General features: G+C 39.5%; 1 protein-coding gene across 1 annotated transcript; it reads left to right on the forward strand.

Moving 5' to 3' along the window:
* Nucleotides 1-2: 2 nt before the first annotated feature.
* LOC126876775 (uncharacterized) lies at nucleotides 3-20101 on the forward strand. Its single transcript, XM_050639656.1, has 5 exons — nucleotides 3-1024; nucleotides 16919-17004; nucleotides 17859-17899; nucleotides 18243-18344; nucleotides 19408-20101. Exons 1-5 carry the CDS (start codon nucleotides 75-77, stop codon nucleotides 19942-19944), a joined length of 1716 nt encoding a protein of 571 aa, XP_050495613.1. The 5' UTR covers nucleotides 3-74; the 3' UTR covers nucleotides 19945-20101.
* Nucleotides 20102-21884: the final 1783 nt, after the last annotated feature.

Genomic DNA, 21884 nt, shown 5'->3' on the forward strand with positions numbered 1-21884 from the left:
AGCGAGTCCCGCGTAGCGCCATGTAGAGGAGCAGGAAGAAGCGCAGTCTTCCTCAGGCATTCCAGCGTCGAGTAATGCTGAAGCATATCCTGACGGTGCAACCGTCGTCAGCGGGCTCCAGGCACCAGCACAATGACTACCAGGCGAGCTCGGGCTCGTTGCACAGCGGCCACCACCACCACCATCATTCTGGTCACCAACAGGATCAACAGCAACACCATCATTACAACCAAAACAGCAACGTTCGTGGAACGACAGGGGGAAGCCAAGGATGGGGAATCGACGTTTACGACTCGGTGGTCCATCAAAGAGCCAACGTGCATCAGGCTGCCACCACGCCATCTTCCACTCACAGACACCCTTTGAATCATTCTCAGTTGAGCGTGAACAATCTTTCTCAACGATTGAATCACTCGCACGCTCTTAATCTGTCCACGTTGTCCACGTCGAAGCATTCTGTGAACAGCGTCAGTCCTGTTGCCGGTGGGAATAACAATAACAATAATAATAATCTGTCGACTACATTGGGGGTGATATCCCCGGCGCCGCTGCACCAGGACAGCAGACCTAAAGCGAATGGAGGCTTTGATATCTCGAGACTGTCCAGATTACCCAGTCAGGCGACACCTTCGCCTGCACCTGCTCTTCAGGGTACGACTACCGGGGGACAGTTAACCGGTCCCGGTTCCACGGCGTACCCCTTGAACGCTTCCTGGTCGTCGTCCCTGTCAAGGAATCACAAGGACCACGAGGTTAGCGCGAAAGAGACGTTGACCAGTTTGGGTTTATTGTGTCTAGTGTCGTTGTTACTGGCGCTACTCTCGTTGATCTTCTTGCTGAAGATCTCACCGTTAACGGTGACGCCGAGTAGCCTGATCAGCCCGAAAGAGTATACGATTGTCTACGAGGTGACGTTAGCGCTGTGCGCACTCGTCCTCTCCCTAAACCTCTGCTGTCTCCTCATGTGCGCTATACAGTTCCTCTTCACTGTGAAACTCGTCAAGACTTCGTATCAAGGACATTGGTGAATAGAGTTTTCGTTTTATACCACGCTGGGTAAATCTGTGATTCATAACGCTTTAAATACCTTTGTACATAATCCGTACTTTACTCAACCCGAAGGTCGAACAAGGTGTGAAAAATATATACGTTTAAAGTTTGTATCCTTAAGATACTGTTATCTTTGAAAATTCGGAAGTCAAACAAAATACACAAAGAGAAACTTCTAAAAGTGCAAATAAACGTTGAGATACAAATATCCTTTAATCCGAACTATACATATGATGGAAAGAGGACTCTCATAGTCATCCACATTTTCCCTCCTAAATGTCAACAGCATCCATATTTACATTGTTGCTGTTGTACATGTAACTTTTCAAACTTACTTAGGTATTGATAAAGAAAAGAAAAATAAGCATTTTCCTGGTAGCTGGGAATTCGCGGGATTCGCGGTCGAACGATGATTACCATTAATTTCTATAATCTGGCGACGCTATCCTCAATCATTATCCTTGTGCCGGAATATAAGTTCTCATTCGTCCATGCGTGGCCTATCTGTGTGCGTCTGGAACAAACGCAGTGTCCCGTATCCCGTGCGATATATCAGAGGCCTGTCTAGTGTTTCTTCTCACGCGGCCTGGAGGACGAAACGCAAAAATTCACATCCTGTACTTGACGTGCAAGCGTTCACCGACCGCGTGTCCCGTTTTTACTGATCAAACACGTGTCTGCAATCACAATACGATACTGTGTAGTGAGATGTATCCGTAAATGCGTATGTTTCATGACGCGAACCTTGAAAATGAAAATTACACTTTCGTTTATTCCTCGAGCGTCGTGCACGCAGGAAATCGTATAATAATTTTATTAGTAAGATTTTTTTTATATAGACTACGCTATATTAATTTGTGACCAAGCTGAAAGATCGTGACACGCCCTTTGTGTAGAAATTGCAATATTCTCCGTTTTACCTAATAATTCTCCTAGCAAATTCAGCACGCACGTTCGCGAAAAATATTATCGAATACACACAGTGCAGTGCAGATCAAGTTACAAAGGGAATATAGATATGCTCGCCTCCCGTGACACGCAACTCGAAAGCGAAAATAAGGCTCGTTAAAGACGATACATACTCCTCGAGATGGGATCTGTGGTTTCTGCTCGGAAGTTCCCTTATCGTTGGTCAATCGGATTTCTTTTTTATCTTTTTCGTTGCCGACCGAGACAAAGTAAGCATCGCCGACTCTAATTACTAGCGAATGGAAACGCGCGTTAAGTTATGCAGATTGGCCGAAATCGTCGGCCAAATCACTGTGTGTTACGTCGCGTAACACTCTACCTAGCCGAGGCCACACACCGCGGGCAAGATGGCAACCAGATGTCTTCGGATACTCACTGCGTACCCTCAACAGTCTCAAGTACCTTCCATAAATCTCATAGATTTCCTAGTAAAGGTCCTTCAAACCAAACAAACGTCTGTTTCCGAAGAATTTCCAAAGACTATTGTCTACCACGGCGTGACAAGGGAAAGTTAGTTTTTCTCACATACGCTGCAACTTTCCTCCCACTAACCACTTTCTTTCGAGGGCGGTTAAGACCCTTCGTGTGACCAATTAACAACGAAGCCTATTCCCTCACTCTCCTAACTAAAATCGTCACCAACAAATCCGATGGTCCCGTGCGCTAGACACACCCATCCTTAGCTTTCCTCCGAGACAGCATCGTCTCCCAAGACAGTACTGATTTTACATCCTTCGAACGGTCAACATCCTTCAACCGGGTATACACACCCGTAGATCAGTCACTCACTCATCTCGTACATACGCACCAGCGTAACTGTCTTCGTTATAAGTTGTTGGAATAAACGGTGAAATATAACTTACTCTGCTGTGTCATATTCATTTAACCACCTCTGTTACCTTAACCGAAACAGGGGAACGACTACTTCGCGGCGTCGATTCACCGAATCGTAGCGAGAATTTACGCCTCTCGCTGACGCGTTTTCCTCGCGACCGCGTCTCTCCGCGAACGGTCGTAACACTGTGATTACCCTCAACGGACACGCCGTTTTGAGTTTTCTCTTTGGTTCTTTAATTCCGTCCTTTTTCTTTCGCTCAGTTTTTTGGCCAGTGGCGGTCTTTTATCGCGTGGCGAGTTTGATTCGCGTGGGAAAATGTCGTGTGCTCTTCGGCAGATAGAAAGATCATTGTTTCTTAAAGCATCCAGACGTTGTGCGTGATTGGCATATTAAAGTTTCTTGCGAATGTTACCGTGTAACCATGTCTCCCTTGTGACCGTAATTGTGCGACGATGTTTTCCTGCAAATATTACCATCTAACAAGTTTTTCCAACGAATATTACTGTTCGATCAGGTTTTACTCGAATCTTGTTCTTCCCTTGATAGGGTCCTTTCCTTATATAGAGTGTCCCAGGATTTCGCAGTCAAATCTATGCCACTATATTCCACTGACTATTTTAATGTACCAAACTACGAAGATGCGGCTGATATTGTGCGTGTTGCGTTATTCCACAACTAGGCTTGATTGGCAGGCCATTGGAACGAGATTTGTTCAAGCTGTTCGAAATGTTGGAGAACGAGCCGTTAACATTGTAATGTATGCAACTACAGAGACGTATCGTAACTTTTGTTTCGAGAACAAATAACAGAGAAGAAGAGAATAATGAAGATTGGACACGGACGAAATTAGCTGTCGATCTTGAAACTCGTGCACTGCGATTTCAAATAATCAAATTAGCATAGAATGAGATTTGGGAACGGGCAGAGTATATTCCGGAGTTTGGATATATATATATTTAGATTAAAGATTGGTTCTTTGCGAGAAACGTTTTTAAGCAACATATGAAATTCTTCGTCTATTTATAGTATATTTCATTTTACTATAGTGGGAGCAGTATTCTATAAATCGGTTTATAAGAGTGCGAATTTATTATCTTAACGCTAGCCTTGCTAAACCCGGTCAAATGACCGGTTTCAAAATTTAATATGAAATTGTGCGTTCGTCGTTGTTTCTTTTCTTCCTCCAACTTTATGTAAATTCTTATATTATCCGACTAATCAATTTCTCAATTTTTGTTAACGTAAGAATCTACATAAAGTTAGAAGAAGAGAAGAAACAACAATGACTGCACAATTCTAAATTAAATGTTGAAACACGGCCTTTTGACCAGGCCTGGTAGAGTTAGTGTTAAATCATGCTTTGTAATTATTTATTTTGGCTGGTGGTAAGCAACGGTAACGCAAACACTGATCGAAGTAGACAGGTGTTCGTTAGACAGGTATTCAGGCCCCAGAATTTCCAGGTCACCGATTGGGGCCCCTGTTGTAAATTTCTGGTGATTCGCCCAACTATTGGTTAACTAAGAGTAAAGAGAAGAGGACAGTTTACATCTGAGCTACTGCTTCGATTAACCACATCTGGCAGAATGGCCTTTAGGGAAGAAAGTGTACCGTTTTCTGTGGTCGACCATCCTTTGTTTTCTTTTCTGAACAATAGATCTAGCTTGGACATTGATAACTAGCGGCTTATCGATCGTTCGATGACACAGGACACAGCCATTCTTTATGCTACATTATCACCACGACTAACTTTTACAGCTGTCTGCTAAGTTAATATTACCGGTTGTGTCACACTATCGCAGTGTGCCCAGAAGAGATAACCGGAGGACGATTAAAATTGCAACGTCACCGGACGCTTCTCGTTTCCCTTCTTTCTCTCTTTTCCTCGTCCTTTCGCTCAACGGTTGTTTCCCCTGCTTTGCCTCCGGGGCTTCCAGACAATTCAAGATTCTGCTGAATTGGAATGCTCGATTTTCTCCTAGAGAGCTGTTTAGCTAGAAGGAATAGTCCGAGTGTCGACGGGTATGCGAAGAACTGTCTTCTTGTGCTCTTAACCACTTAACTACGTTCGACGTGTTTATTCGTTATTGCTTGATTTTACCTGCTCACCCCATAGAGGCATTTTTGAAATTAAACTTTAAAAAGTTAAAAATTAATTGTTTCCAAAATGTTTTCAAATACTCCGAAAATCGTTGGATATTTTCGTGTTAAAATTAATAACAAAGTAAAATATACACAGCTGTATCCGTATTATTAACAATTAATTATCCTACGATATTTTTACGGGTTACTCGCGCTCCTGAAAAATTTCTACCATGGACCTCTCCCCCATATGTAAGGAAATAAACTCCGCAGTTAACAAATTAATTGTTTCCAAAATGTTTTCAAATACTCCGAAGATCATTGGATATTTTCGTGTTAAAATTACAAAGTAAAATATGCACAACTGTATCCGTATTATTAATAATGGAGGCTGACTCCTACGATATTTTTCTACCATAAAAATTTCTACCATAGACCTCCCCCAAATGTAAGGAAATAAACTCCGCAGTTAACAAATTAATTGTTTCCAAAATGTTTTCAAATACTCCGAAGATCACTGGATATTTTCGTGTTAAAATTACAAAGTAAAAGATGCACAGCTGTATCCGTATTATTAATAATGGAGGCTGACTCCTACGATATTTTTCTACCATAAAAATTTCTACCATAGACCTCCCCCAAATGTAAGGAAATAAACTTCGCAGTTAACAAATTAATTGTTTCCAAAATGTTTTCAAATACTCCGAAGATCATTGGATATTTTCGTGTTAAAATTACAAAGTAAAAGATGCACAGCTGTATCCGTATTATTAATAATGGAGGCTGACTCCTACGATATTTTTCTACCATAAAAATTTCTACCATAGACCTTCCCCAAATGTAAGGAAATAAACTCCGCAGTTAACAAATTAATTGTTTCCAAAATGTTTTCAAATACTCCGAAGATCACTGGATATTTTCGTGTTAAAATTACAAAGTAAAATATGCACAGCTGTATCCGTATTATTAATAATGGAGGCTGACTCCTACGATATTTTTCTACCATAAAAATTTCTACCATAGACCTCCCTCAAATGTAAGGAACTGCGGCATAAGTTCCCTAATAAACAATAGGAATTTCTGTTGTAAACTACAAATTACAAATTACGAAACCTTCCGCTCTAAATTAACTAAAGATCACCAACAATTCTCCTTCGTTCTGAAACTAATTCTCCGACAATGGTGTTCCCTATGAATGAGTCAACTGGCAACGAAAGACCAAAAGCAAGAGGGTTCTCGGTCAGTGTCTCTGGTGCACGCCAGCTAGGAAGCCTTAGCCGAAGGTCGTCCGGCTGAAGATAACTGCGAAGTCTGCAAAGTGGCATTGTTAGCGAAGGAGAAGGAGCCCTGGGGTGTGCAGACGTACTCCGAAAGAAGCACAAACTTTAATGGTGGGTCCCAGTAGTAGACGGCCGTTCCTCTTCGCTTTCTCATTGTCACTCGAAGCTCGGTGCCCGTCCCTCCTTCCGTACCACGCTACCGAGTCTGAGACGCGAGGATGAAAGGAAAAAAAGCCGAAGTATGACACAGGTCCAACGACGACACCAACGACGACACCAACGACGGCGACGACGATCACAGAGACACGAGAAGAATGAAAGACAAGCGGCGCTGCTAAGTGCCGGCTCATTACTTAAATGGTCCGTGATAAGGGATCTCTGGTGCTGCTGGCGCGAACACGCTGAACAGCAGACTTTTCGAATAAAGCCACTTTTGGACAAAGTAGTTGCTGGCTCACGAAGTTTTCTTCTTTCGTTGTTAGATGGCGCGATCCTAAAGTAGGCGCGCATTTTTCTTCGCGATCTCACGTTTCGATCGCGGATTTCGACTTATTGGGGAAACAGGTTAATTGGATTATTACTGGAGAGACGTGGATGGATGAACGTTTTCATCGTTTCGTTCAATGACGGGTGAAACGCGTGAAAAGAGTTCGTAAGGTTTAAGCTGGGTGAGAAAATACAGCTTTGAATTTCCTATAAATGAGAGTTTAACAACGACGTGTCAAACACGACGCATGGAGCATTTGTACTAAATTTCTTATTAAATCTTGTTAATTCACTAGCTAAAAAACCAACTATCACATCGAACATGATACGACCAATAAAAATAAAGATATCGATACAAAGAATACGAAACATAGATTCTTATGAATATGTGCGTTTCTTTAGGTGTATCGCTCTTCCAAACGACAATTCGCCGAAACACATATCAACTTTAACCAATGTATGAGAAATCGTCTCTAGCGCGTTTTTATGCCAAGATGAACGCTACTGTGACCCCGAACGAACCGTGAAACTGAACGATTCGATCTGTCATTGAAAACGCCCATCGGTCGCGAAAGTCTTGTTCGTTTTTCATCGACGGCCCGGTTTAACGTTACACGCGTGTCTGGTTTCTGTTCACGGGCGGTTCTTCGTGCGTCAGAGCGTCCGAGCATACGCGTGCACCCGTTCGTCTTTCCACCAGAAAGAGAGAAGAGGGCTCTCTGTCGTGGCTGTTGGCATTCCACGCCTTCGAATCCGGCATTTCAAATTTTTTCACCGACACAGGGCACTACGGAACGGGAATAAATTTGGCGGGCCGTGACTGCGCCTTAATATTCCAACAAGCAGACAGAAAAATAGAGAAAGAAACGGGCACTCGCGTATCTCAATGCTTGTAATTTATTTTTCGATTAATTCCCAATCACCAGCCGATAATTTTGATGTTTCCAGCTGATGATAAATCGAAAAAGTGAATAGAGGACTTCCAGTAGAATTTGCGTGATTCATTCTTGGCGTTGATTGGCGTGAATTGTTCGTCAAGACGTTATTTTTCCAAGGGTATAAAAATCTGTCAGTTAGGTGGAAACTATCAATTTGTATACGAAAGATACGATCGTATTTGAAGATTGTATCGTAGTCATCTGATTTATCGTGCAAATTTTGCACGTGACACTCTATATTAAGTTTGTTGTAGCATTAATTAATCACAGAATGTTACAAGAAAACAAATTTGGTTTGGCAAATATAATGGCCGATGTTATATAGATATGTGTGGCGGATCGGTATCAATAGGACGCCGACAGGTCGAGCCGCGGGTACCAACCGCCAACACTAGAGGGCTACGACGACAACGAGTCTGTCTGTCTAACTCGCTAGTGGTCGAATATACGAGCGATTGATATAAATACCGCACCTAGCGAGACTCGCTCTACGTCTATGGCAGGGACTACCGAGCATAGCCTTACTGACAAGTCCACCGGTAGTCCCGGGACGAAACGCACAACTCTCTCTCTCTTTTCATCCGCCTCATTGGTGACCACCGACGACGAACACGCACCTCTGGAGAAGGAGTCAGGAAAGGAGCCAACCACCGACGACGAACACGCCAAGCAAGGTGACCGGATACGAGACGACGACCAAGCCAAGGAAGTGATGTAGCCATTGCAATAGTTCATGGGCATCACCTCCAGCAGCACGTCAGAGAAAGAGAGACAACCACCTCGTCCCCACGACGATCAGCCTTCCATCATCGACGACGAGCCATTCCCTCTAACTTGTATCGCGCTATATAGCTTTGGGGTCACGCTATAGCGCTAGGGGGAGGCTGTGTGGCGGATCGGTATCAATAGGACGCCGACAGGTCGAGCCGCGGGTACCAACCGCCAACACTAGAGGGCTACGACGACAACGAGTCTGTCTGTCTAACTCGCTAGTGGTCGAATATACGAGCGATTGATATAAATACCGCACCTAGCGAGACTCGCTCTACGTCTAAGGCAGGGACTACCGGGCATAGCCTTACTGACGAGTCCACCGGTAGTCCCGGGACGAAACGCTCTCTCTCTCTCTTTTCTTCCGTCACATATGTAATGTTCGAATTTGTAAACTATTAACTTTTTCGACAAGGAGGTATAAGGAACAAGTTAAAGTAGACATCATGTTATGAATCATCTGCGAGATATAGAAGACTTCTTTTATGAGGGATCAACACCTCGTGAAGTCAGATTTTATTTATAACATACTTTACGATTTTGATTTATTTGTTTGAGGTGGTATGTCGTGATAGGGTCGGAAGGAAAACTCAGATTTCTTGAACGATAAATGTTTATTCACTCTAATGTCAATGAGTACACTTGATGCAGGATTCGCGATTGTATTCGGTTCGCGAATGCGCGGTTATTAGATAGAGCTTGGATAGCTACGATTCGAGATACGCTGCGAGTGCGGACAATGATTGCACGAGATGTCGAGAGCTTAGATAATTATTCGGCTCGAACCGTGTAAGTATAACGATCGTGATATACTGCGGTAACTCGCGGTAATAGACTGACATTTTTGTCGCGATGCTGCTGCGGAGGAAGACTCGTTGGGATGTGTCTAAGGATGCGAAGGCATCGGATTCGTTGAGAAAAGCTTTGGTTCGGAAAGTGAGGGAAATGTACGTTAATGTTTATTGGCTAATTCGTGTTGGTCGTTGGAAAAGGATGCTAGCTGCCCTTGAGAGGGTGTTGCTAGCGGGCAGCGTCGTATGTGAGAGATAGCAGATTTCTCGTGTGTCCCCGTGGTAGGTGGTCGACTTTGAGACTGATAAACAAAGACTGTTTGTCTCTTTGGAGGACCTTAGCTAAAATAAATCCTAAGATTTATAGCGGTCCTTAGGCTAGCTGGAAATATTCGGTACGAATGTATCGACATCTGGCAATCATCTTGTCCGCAGGTATAGGGTCTTTGTGTCGTGCGTCAAGCGACGTAAACTGTTGGGAAGTTTACTGTCAAGTGCCGCCACATGTTCAAGGAAAATGTATCTGCAGCCGGTTATAGCGGTATTTACGTTACGGATGATCTATGGGAAGATTCACACGAACAAACCTTTATGGACTAACCAAATTTATTTTGTTATTAAAAACGATCTACAGAACCGATCGACGACTGGTGTTCAATTTAAAAATTGCTTCTCTATAAAAGCAAGAAATCTAATTTACATCGTGTTCTTCATCTGTCGCCTCCATATACATCCTGGTGGCAATAAAATTCTGAATTTACGAGAAATCCGTATTTCAACTTAAGCTTATCGATGTTACCGACTGGACAAAGCCTTCGAGAGTTTAAATTAACCGATCGACCCTTCGTTGAAAGGACGAGCAAGTGCCAGGAAACTATCGCGGGAACGCTCGTAAAAGCGCGCAATGGTTCGGCGTGGTAACCTAGGAAGAGGAACAGGTGCGACTGAATCGTAACGGTTGTCGTGGCCCCTTTCAAACGATCCGTGGCCACCCTTCAGTTTCGGCGTCATTAACCCTTCCCTTCTTTCTTCCTGGTTCACTTAGAAACGAAGAAAATTCCGGAGGTAGTTTGCTCTTAGCAACTGCCATTTTTTTTTCTTTGTTTAGTCGACACGAAGCATTTTGGAGAATTTCTGTGATTGCATCGCGAAGGTACAGAGAATAAGAAAAAGCGCTCTTTGTTCGTTGACGACTTTCTGTCAATTAGAAATAAGAGTAAACGGCATAACAGTTTTCTTCTTTGCCACTGTATACGTAATTTTTGTTAGACTTTAACAACTCGTATTTTTCGTGAGCAAATACTGTCGAGTGGTTATACACTGTATATGTGAAGCTTCGTTTTCTTCGCGCGAAATATCCATGTTGTTCTTTCTATACTTGTGTTCATATATCATGACGTTCAGCCTACACGTGCCCGAGAATGTAATGTAACAGATAATTGGGTTCGAGCTGTAAATCTTTTATTTGCAGCATGACGCGAATCTAACAACACTTCTTTCCTTGTTCAGATCATGAATATTTTTGTCGCGTGCAGGTAGAATCATATGTCTAGAGTATCCACGGGTTTCGTGTTTACTTATTTCTTTAACTAACTTCGGTTTTAACCAACTTCCTATTAACCAGCAAATTAATCAAATACTTTCAGAATCAATGACAAGAATATACCGAAAAGTGTCGAAAGAATTTTAAAGGTACAATCATTTTCCTAAAAGTTATCTTGAGACGTATTGTATCGTTAGTCTCATAGAGTTAACCACTTTTCTCTAGAATAATACTCGAACACAGCTGTAGCTTTCTATAAATTTCCTCGCTATTCGATTGAATTTCCCGAGATCGTTTCCAATGACGAGGTCGCAGCAGTTGTTACGAAGAATATCGGAAGAGCGAAGAACGCGTATGTGTGTCTGATCCATCATTCACGATAGTCTCTACGGTCCATGCGTATGATCCATCATCTGCGTAACCATTTTACAATCCTCACCGTGGAAATGCCGATCCGCGATGCTATTCTCGCGCGCACTCGACCGCTTAAGAGTGTCGTGTAAAATTAAGGTAAAAAGTAAGGAACTTGTTAATTTCCGACAAGGAGATAAAGTCCTTTTTATTTTTTAGTCAATTTATACAATTTTTTCGGTTCGCGATGATGTACTTTCGATATTTGGATTAGTTAAGAATTTTTTTATTAGACTGACTGGATGATTTTGAAGGGAGAATTTATATTCTTCCATTCGTTGGAGTGGGAGAAGGTTTTGTTTATACTTAGTGTAAAATTCGGAGAACGGCTGGAGTGATCGAATGCCACTCAGGCGGCTGAGAACGGATGCTGACCGGACGGTCACACGCGATAAGGCGTTCGGAATTTCGGTTTGTTATATACAGCTGCTCGAATTTCGTCTGTGACAAGAGCATCGTCCAAAGACGTTTCCATCATACACAAATAACTTTGTTTTTCTTCTTGCAGTCGGAAGCGTGGAGAATTCGATGTTTCTGGCTGATCTGTTGTTTTATCATTTGCGCGGCATTTTTTCGCGGTTAGAAGAAAGATGAGATTAATATCTTTGTGGTATTTTGATACTTATCGATCTGCCGATAATGTCGGTGCTGGTAGGGGAAAGCGTGGTTGAGAAGAAGCGCGCTTTTTCGATAAATTATGAATTATGGCTAACGGTAATTCACGCAATTTACATAATCTAGATGGAACAGACGCTTTTCAAGATCGCTTGTCGACTCATTTATGTTTATAATTTTCAGGAGAAGAAAATCTAAACCTTGAATATATTCAATTCGAATATGTACTGTAGCCTAAATTCGGGTCTTTTTTCGACTTTCAACGATATAGATTTTGTCTCGATTGACTTCCTGCCGGTTTACGTGCTTTTATTCTTACTCCTTCTTCTTCTTCCGGTGTCCAATGATTCCTTTGAAAATCGACGCGGTTAGTACCGAAGCGTACGCTTCCGATGCGGAAAGTACGCGATCGAAGCGCGTGGCTTCTGACCGGAAGCGTAGCCTTGCAAACGCGATTAGATTGCATTAGCTACGAGACTGAAATTAAATCTCGAGTCGGAATTGTATTTAATTTTCTTCGGGAAGTTCAATGCCGGAATCGAAAATTGGACGATTGAATAGGGATTCCTAGTTGATTTTAGACGTCCCTCTTCCTGTAACTCCCACCGAACTTGCATTGGGCGTTGTTCGTAGGCTTGTCGTGCGGCAAACCGTTTCGCAAGAGCTTATTTGCATTTCCTCTAACTGCGGTTCGCATAAGACGCGTCAAAGGAATATTGACTACTATCTATTAGGTCAGATTTTTTCACTATTTTCTGCTTCTCGTAGGATTGTAATGTTACAGTACCGGTAACACGAAGCTTGATCTACGGCAAATAATAAAATATCTTTGAGATTAAAAAATATAAAGATTTGAAAATTAGGACATTTGAAAGTTTGTACTTACTCGACTGAATTGCTATTAAGTGACGTTTAAAAATTTTAATCACAAGGTTGAAAGTAATATAGTTAGTAATTCTAACGAACACCTATCCTCAGATAGATTGGTATACACACGCGAGTCGACCGTATTCTCCGGAAATGAAAACAACTACATCCCTGGAACCTGGAACACGTGATTTTCCGCATATCTATTAAAGCAACATCGGTCAGTGACTCGTCTACGGTGCAGTCGCTAGACTCAATTAATGACCACGTTCTGGTCGTAAATATAGAAAAGGCAGCGAGATATTTTAGTTTGTCGGCTAACTGGGCTGAGGTTGGGTCAATGTTTCTGTGGATTTCATTTACCTCTTCCGGCCTCCTTATATTTTCTGAATTCTTACAATTTCCGAGATACCAGTTCATAGCAAATTGATTCTTATTATGGCGTAGGATATAGTAAATCTTATTGTCTAAAAATACAGGAAAAGATTTCATTTTAGATGATTATTTCATTAAAAGATTATTATTTTTTTTAACATTTTATTCAAGCGTTTCTTAAGACATTTGTTCAAAGAGATGTCAGGTTATAAAAAATTGAATCAACCTTCCCAAAGCTCCTTAACCTCTTGTTATTTTTGATAAATCAATAGCATTACGCAATATATACCGTGTGATTTCCCTAGACGATCTAGTAGCACTCTTCTTTACAACCTTCTTTCAAAACGAGAAACAAGAAGAGGATTTACCAAATATCATTGTCATCGAAGCGCAGAGACGCTCCGGTGATTCTTATCTCCATTCATCTCTCCGAGTGAAACTATTTGACGTCGCCTTGAATAGGCTCAGACAGTTTTGTCGGGGGTCCGTGTCGTCGCCTGTAGCCAGCTCGCACGATCGTGAATGGAAAGACTCGTATAAAATCAAAGGGCCGACAGACTCTTCCTGCTTAGACGAGATCAATGAGATCTCGTTCAATAGAGAAGTTACCTTCTCGACCGCCGGCGCCGTATTACCCTTCAAAGTCACCGGAAAGTCATATAAGCCAACTGATGCAGCCTAACCTTTATCCACAGATAAAATAGGTTTCTCTTATTCCATCTGAATTTCTAAAGAAACCAAGACTTGATTTCAGTCTGGTTAAAAGCTTCGCTCGATTAAAGCTGTTTTTCAAGCAATAACCTACTTTGTGAATTTCATGCACGCGAATCCAAGTATGTATGCGGCAGAAATGAAGCTTTCGTGCATGTCTAATTGTAAGTTGATGCGAAACAATGCGCATGCGCCGAAATCCCATCACTTTGCGGACCCACATTGTGCCTTTTATTAAGGCGCCTTGTTTGTTTACTCTTCTCGAGCTAATTCTTCACTATTATTATCTACATTATTTTCACTGGCTAACAACTGGTTGGTCTGCAATTGACTAACCAATACAAATTTTTCGTTACGTGCATATATTCGAAAGAATTCGAAATTAAATTATCATGTATTACGGGCAGTTACGATAGAGTGACACAAAGCAATCTGTGTTTGAATGCCTCCACTCGTGGACAATATCGATATAACCTAAATGCGATAAATCGCGAACGTTTGATTCGACTCATGGGAAATTTACGCGTTTTTGAATCGTCCCGAGTCGCACGCGAAATGCAGGTCAGAGAACCGTCTAATATTTATTGTTGAGATCGTGGGCTTGATCTTAATGGCGCGGCGGCACGCGATTCTTTACCAACTATGCTCCTTAACTCCAGCTCTCGACCTTCTTCCCTATTCAACTAGCTCGAGCAGTGAAATTGACTCTGCATGCCTGTGATTTTGGCAGGGAATGGGAGTCGAGTTCGTAGTGAATGCACATTGTGTATACGTGTTTTAGGTGGTTTGTGTGAGTTTGTTGCGGAGATTCGAGACATTTATTTAACCTCTTTATCATATTCGAGCCTGTGCGATATAACCATATCTTAAATGTAATAAGTTTTATTTTTTATTGCAAAGTTCTTGAAATATATAATGCACACAATAAGTGTATAATATTTTATATATATAAATTATATTTAAGAAGTTTGGGATAATTTAAAGATGAAATAAATTGCTTTTTAAGTTTAATCTCTTACTTTCGACGAAATCAAGTTTCTCTGGAATTTGGTGGAGTTTAAGATTTGATATCGGTGTCGTAGGAGTTATGTGACACTTTAAGGTGGAATAAATCTAGCGAGGAGTTTAAGGTGCGGCAAAGGAGCGTGGAATGTTGCAATAGAAATTTATTGCAGTGTTAGTGCATTGGTAGATTGATCAAATTTACGTGTAGCGTGGGTAACCAATGGTAAATATTTTGCAATGTGTATAATTTCTCAGTAATCTGAGGCTTATAAAATCTATTGACAACTAATGGAAATTGTTGATTTAACAGATCAATTTTAAATTCCTCGTTAATCTAAATTTTTTTAATCCTATTTACAGCTAAACCTTACGACGAAAAATTAACGAAGTGGAATAAAAATGGCATTGTGATTCTTCTCGTCGTGTATTGGTGTCACATCAAATTTAAGAGACAGTTTTACTTGCGGATGCTGCGTGTTACGTTGGTGAAGTCGACGAAAGCGTAAAATAGGAGCTCGTCCGAAATACACTAACGCGGAAGGTTAAATTTAACGGAAAAGGCTGAGAAATTAGTTTAGAACTCGAAGTTTCATTGGTACGACGCTCTTGAAACGCATTCAAAGAGGTCGGCGACCTCGAAAGGGGATGAACGCAACTGTTTCGTGGGAATTTCTTATTGTGGCTTATTTGGATGAAGCTACTTTAAAATCAGCGCTAGATTCGTCTGTATTTTGCCCGGAAATCATAAAATGTTTAGGCCAGGCGACTCCATGTACAGAAAATGTTATGTCCACTTTTTACGTCCGTAGAATTCAACTCTTTACTACTATGCACTTCTTCTCCAAAAAAATATCGCGTTTCAATATTAAAAAAGTTTCAATAATATACTATCCATTAGAAGAATGATAACATGATAACCGTACAAATTATTAGTATTAACAAATTCTTATTGTCGTATAGAAATGCCAACTATTGCTTCGGTAAAACAAACAAAGGAATTTTACAGGTAAATTTTACAAATTACAAGTCATCTTATAACGCAAAATACGACGTATAAAATTGTCTCAATTTATTAATAGCATTAATAAATTATTATGGTAAAAGATGCAGGAATCTTAGCCTCATGAGAAATTAGAGATGAAAATGAGTGGGAAAAGATTAATCACTGGTCCTCCTAAAAAGATGCAGTCCCATGGATGGATGGTTGTGCGAGTATTAAAGCAGCGCAAAACCGTTCCCCGAATTCTCATCCCGGACGTCGTACGACCGAAGACAAAAACAACTCACTCGAGGGCATTGCGGAGAGACATTCATCGAGGACACAATAGTATTATTCCAGGAAATGCTAGTTCTTCCTAGATTCCGGTTACAATGTTCTTAACGCGTGGAAATTAATCTTGACCAGGAAACATCTATAACGGCATGTATTTTCTGCCGTGATTGTAAATCTGTTTGGAACATGCGGTTTGTCCGTTAATCTATGCGCTGTTGTTCAATTGAGTCAATATTATTTGTTGGTAGATTAGTGTGTACAAGAGCGCTCTATCCATTATTGACCAATTCGAGCACGTATTGGTAAATTTCACACCGGCAATTACGGTGAAATCGTTCGTGGTCGCTGGAAATTGGCAGTATCGTTTGCGATCGTGAGCTAATTGACACTGCGTGAGCGGGGAATTATGTGAAGCAGCTTTGCTTAGTCGTTTCATGCAATTAATAGGTTTACGGCGGTGGACAGAGTTTGTAAAAAATGAAGACAAGGTAGAAAAAGATTATTTTTCATTTTTTACCATTAGATTATTTTCAAAGTGATCTTTTCAGTGAAATATGATTGACAAAAAATAAGATCTATAATTGAATCATTATAGAAAATAGAATAATATTGATAATAAAGAAATAAAAATCAATTATAGAATAACATATAATAATAATAATAACAATAATGTGGATAGACTTTATGTTTACTTTTATATGTATAATGATACTGTTTGATCCTTGAATTAAAGTTAAGATTAACGTTGCGATTATGATTATCCCTTGTCTGACTAAATATATTTGAAGTATCAATTACAGTAGAATTTTTGAAAGATTCTTGGCTGTTAAACAAAAAACTGGTTCCTTTATATTTCGCTCAATTATCATAGAATCGTGAAACTGACTTTCACTTCAAATTTTGTCTGTTTCAGGAGTAACAAGTACCTGCAAAAATCATCCATCAGCCGGATATGTGCTGTCGGAGGGTTTTTCATTAGCATTCCCGTCTTTCTAACTGGTAAGAACCAATTCCTTCAATTCTGTCAACTTTAACCTTTTGAAAGATACTAGTACATAAGTTATACTTTTAATTTTTCTTGAATTCAGGCATGAATCTAAAAGATACTGTGAACTATCTCTGAGTGTATGAAATCAGTTTAGAAATCCAATGGAAATAAAGTTAATTTTAACGCCGAATAGTCATTATTTTTCTTAGAAAAATAAAAATGATCGTCTTTTAGGGAAGTTTTAACAGATTAATTTATAAAGAGCTGAAACAGAATATTCATGTCATGCATGAATACGGCTGGTGGATGGATCGAGATCTAATCTAAAGTTTACGTTGTGTCATGCTAGTTTACACAGCTATCATTCGCTCGATCGATCGTTAAGCTGTTGAACTCGATTCAAGACGGACATTTTGACTCTGTTCAGAAGAAAACTGCGTTTTAATAAATTTGACGGAATAGAAATTATGATAGACTACAACGTTTTTTTAATTATATCATAAAATTTATTTATTTTTTTTTTAATGTCATGTTAGAAACTTCAAATACTGTCCAAAACTTCGAACGTAATCGTTTTAGAAATTTGTAAATTACTTAACGACCAAAAATATTGAATTCTCTATTGTCTGAAGATAGATTCTCTATAATTTAAGTAATTTATTCGTCGAGAATTGATATATAAAGACTTAAATAATAAATTAATTGAAAAATAATTTGCGACTAGTATTGAAAATTTCAATGAAAAGCATATGTATATAGTTTACGCTTCGAGAATTATATGTATTGAGAATATGTATTTGCGCTGATTCTTTGTCCCGCTTGTTATGGCATACGTGTTATAATGATCCTCTAACAATGCTTTCAGGTATGATATTGTATACATTCATCCAGTTTTATTCGACGCCGGTGTCACGTAAAATGGATACTTGGGTTGCGAGAGAAAAGAAAGCTGAGTCGTAGCCCAACTATTAATTCTCTTTTATCGAACTTTATTATGACTTTGGCACTTACAGTAGAATAACGTTGAACAGAGAAAGGGGTGTTGTACAAGAACAGCAACTAGAACGAGAACTCCCCGGGCTGGGTGAAGTCTCGGCTTATATACACCCTGGCTTGGGGATGTTGGGGGGTTTGGTGTGGATTCCAAGGAGTCCGAAAGTCGGGGTTGGGGCCTTATCTCTGATGGGGACTAAGATGCGTCGCGGCGTTGGCGTCCGACAGTCGGGAGTCGATGTCTTTTCTCTGAGAGGTAATTGGTGTCACACCGGCAATCGTTACGTCCGTTTTCATAGGCCTTGGCATCGTGTTTTGTGGATGCGCAATGGTCCATAACGTCTTCGTGTGGCAGAGGGTAAGAACATATCGCTATTAAAAAAGAAAACGAACACGTTAAAACACGTCTAAATCATCTTTTATGTGTATTTTACTCGGAAATCATTTTATCGTGAAATTTTGTTTTCAGAGTTACCATAATTTATCTGGTAGAGTTCATAAAAATTTTTCTGAAATCAATTGCAAGCTTTTAGGAAACCAGGATTTTTCACATTTTTAAGAAGCGTTATAATTATATTGCTGATCTTTATTTTATTCGTGCGAAATTGAAAAGTACGCAAATGGCGCAAAATGCATAAAATGCGCTAAAATATACGTATATAAGAAAACAAATCTCGATTAAAATTTTATTTCCTTGATTATGTTCGTAAAACTACAAACTTGTATAAAAATACGCATTCTAGTTATAAGTGTTAAAACATTCGATCTAGTCCTTATCACATTCATGAAAACCTCCATTTAACCATTCGTTGTATCAACGAACATTCATATGCAAAACTTACCACCTACCACATCCTCCGCGTATTAATATAATCCCCTTTTATAAATTATACACTTTAGAGTGGACTGGTTGGGTCAGAGTGATATAAGCTTACAAGTTCTCGAGGAGTTCTACCGAAGTTACATTTACGTTTGCATAATTTCACCGAAAAAGATACTCTGTAGAATGACAGGTTCGTTTGTTTATGTGATCCGCGATCGCAACTATTTCAAGGGGATTTTATAAATAACCATACACACGATATTCAGTGTATTTTCGTATTCTCGTTTATTTTTGGGAGATTTGTAAAACTGTTGAACAAAATAATTGAGTAACGATTATATTTGCTGAGAAAAAGTCTTTTTCTCTGTACCCCTCCTTCTACTTCAAGCATGTAGTATTGACAATAAGATTGACAATGGCTGAAAGTAATCCAAAAGAGTTTTCACCATGGTTATCGGTAACGAAAAAGATTTGAATCATCTTTAATACTTATTCGTAACTAGAATCATTTCAACTAAAATGTAAATTCTTATATTATAACTTTTTTAATTTGTTATGGCCCCTGACTACAACCTAACCTATCATTCTTATTTCGTAGGAGAAGACGAATGCCGTGAAGGCGTTAGCGCGCGAACAGTGCGAAGCGGCGGTACAGCTGCAGCGTCAGCAGCAGCTGCAACAGCACCAGAACCAGCACCAGCTACAACAGCAACAACAACTACGTGGCCCGTTAACCATCCACCATGCTGGCTGCCCAACGAAAGTCGGGCCCGTGACGAACCAACTAAATACCAGCCACGCAACGCACGGCCGAGCTGCACAGTACCAACACTATCATCACCATCATCATCATCGACACGTGTCAATGTCTCCACCGCTCTTGTTGCTCTCATCGCCAGCTCCGATCGCGGCGACGCACAATCATCTGAACGTGAGCGGACACAGAAACGTGGTTACGCCACCGGATACACCAGCAGATAGATCGCCACCGAGTCCTGGAAATAAGCTAAATAGATCGCAGCATTTGCCACGGGAAGCAACCGGCAGCGTCAGTCCTGGTCTTCCGGCTGCCACATTGGATCTAAGTAGCGCAGCAACCACCAATAGTCCGCATGAATTGTCCACGTTAGTTTAGAAATTTGGTCCGAACATTATATCTTCACATAGGATTGGAGATTAATAGTTGATAGTTAATTTACACATCGATCTTTTTATTTGTAAATTGGGTCGTGGTTTAGAGTTGGTTTGTAAAAATTCGGTCCTAATTGTTAAATGATGAATATTGATTAAGAATAATAGGCATTGATGTACCAATCTTTACTTGAGCACACGCATTGGAGATTTCACTTTTATTCAGTGAAACAGCAACTTCATTACTCGCTTATTCAATACGGCAATTGCATATATTTCATGGACATTTTAACAATGTTTTGAATAATTTCTAACGGTACAATTGTGATGAAGTGAAAAAAATCGTGATAAGAAACAGAGAGAAAAGTTGCTCGTTAATGAATATTGACCAGAAATAAAGTAATTTCTAAAGAATATCCCGAAGACGTCGTAGATATTACGAAAGGAATGATTAATTTATACCCGCGTGTATCTTGCCATTACCATACTATTATTATTATTATTAATATTGTTAGTAGTACTCGATTACATTATTATTAATATTAATATTATTGCCTTATTATTATTAATGTTATGGAACCTCTAGTCCTAGGTTACTTTCGCTGCCACGAAAGGATAAGATTTTCGAATTTTTTACTATTACGTGTAATTCAAGTTTTCCTGTTGCGCATGCGCAGTAGAAAGAAAGTTAGCGGAACTCAAATCTCGAACTATAGAGAGTTGAAAAGTAGTAAAAGTAAAAAAGCACGAATAACATTTGTATTTGTGCTGGATTAAGTTTGATAATTGAAAATTGAGTTTGATGATAACATTTTTTTCGTATTCGCTTTGGTAAATATTAGTTTTATTTAAAATTGAACAAAGCATTTTATGTTTTTCAAATACGGTACATAATCGTAATATCGAATTTTGTAAACTGATAGTAAGAAACTCTATAATTCGAGACTGGAACTTTGATCAAGTTCACATTGAACGTAAACTGACTTAATTTTGTTATTTAAGCGTGTATACTATACGTGTTTGTTCCTTCTTCTCTTGTGCGCAGGCTATAGCTTAATTACTTCCAATAAACGCAGTTATATCGAATCAATGACCGATACAAATTTAGATATTAGGATTATTTAAACAAGAGATTAAAAACTAAAAAGTATTGTTTTTATACTGCATATGTACATATGCAATATGAACGACAGTTTGTGTAATAATATGTCCCCTCTTCTTAGTTTACTTTTGTATATTTTGCGACATTTGATATTAATTTTATGAGGAACGTACTTACACTTTATCTTTGTAATTAAATGTGAAATGAAAGAAAAGAAATGACATGAGAAAAGGAAATTCGATGTATGAGTATATACGAATTGACGGAATTAAAATTTAACGCTATATTTAAATAGAAGACGTGAAATATCTTGTCATCTTAAAATAACTTGATCATTCCTATTCTTTTACATAAAAACACTTTTCGACTGTAACTTAAGAAACATGTCTGCTAACGTGAAACGTGCCAGAAAAAATTAACAACTTCCATTAAATTGGCAAATTTCTCATTAATATCGTAAAACTCGCGTTTACAAAGATCAGATCAGTGTACATAATATACAAAACAAATGCAGAATATATAAATATAGCACATACGTTCTGAATTATATTCGAATTGGGCAGGGTAACCAAGTGAAAATATGTAAATTTCACGATGTGTAATGTACACTTTATCGAACTTGTAAGTAGTGTAGAAATAGAATATTTTACACGTAACAAAATATACAAACGACAATACACAAGTTAAATTATTTGTTAGATCCATGTATAACATGCATAGTACAAAAGTGTTTTAGCTTTATGTACTGGTAATTATGAGAAATACCAACTTAATAGATGTATTTGGTATGTACCTAGTTAAGAAAACAATAAATTATTCTGAACAGATAAAGCGTTTAGTAG

The sequence above is a fragment of the Bombus huntii genome, unplaced genomic scaffold (assembly GCF_024542735.1).
Source record: "Bombus huntii isolate Logan2020A unplaced genomic scaffold, iyBomHunt1.1 ctg00000093.1, whole genome shotgun sequence".
NCBI classification, from domain to species: domain Eukaryota; kingdom Metazoa; phylum Arthropoda; class Insecta; order Hymenoptera; family Apidae; genus Bombus; species Bombus huntii.

Bases quoted from the DNA above. Each gene is read 5' to 3' on its own strand.
- LOC126876775 (XM_050639656.1), top strand. From the start codon at position 75: ATGCTGAAGCATATCCTGACGGTGCAACCGTCGTCAGCGGGCTCCAGG. The intron at 17,900-18,242 runs GTGTCACGTAAA...TTTCTCTGAGAG, and splicing joins TCCAGTTTTATTCGACGCCG to GTAATTGGTGTCACACCGGC. The intron at 18,345-19,407 runs GTAAGAACATAT...CTTATTTCGTAG, and splicing joins ACGTCTTCGTGTGGCAGAGG to GAGAAGACGAATGCCGTGAA.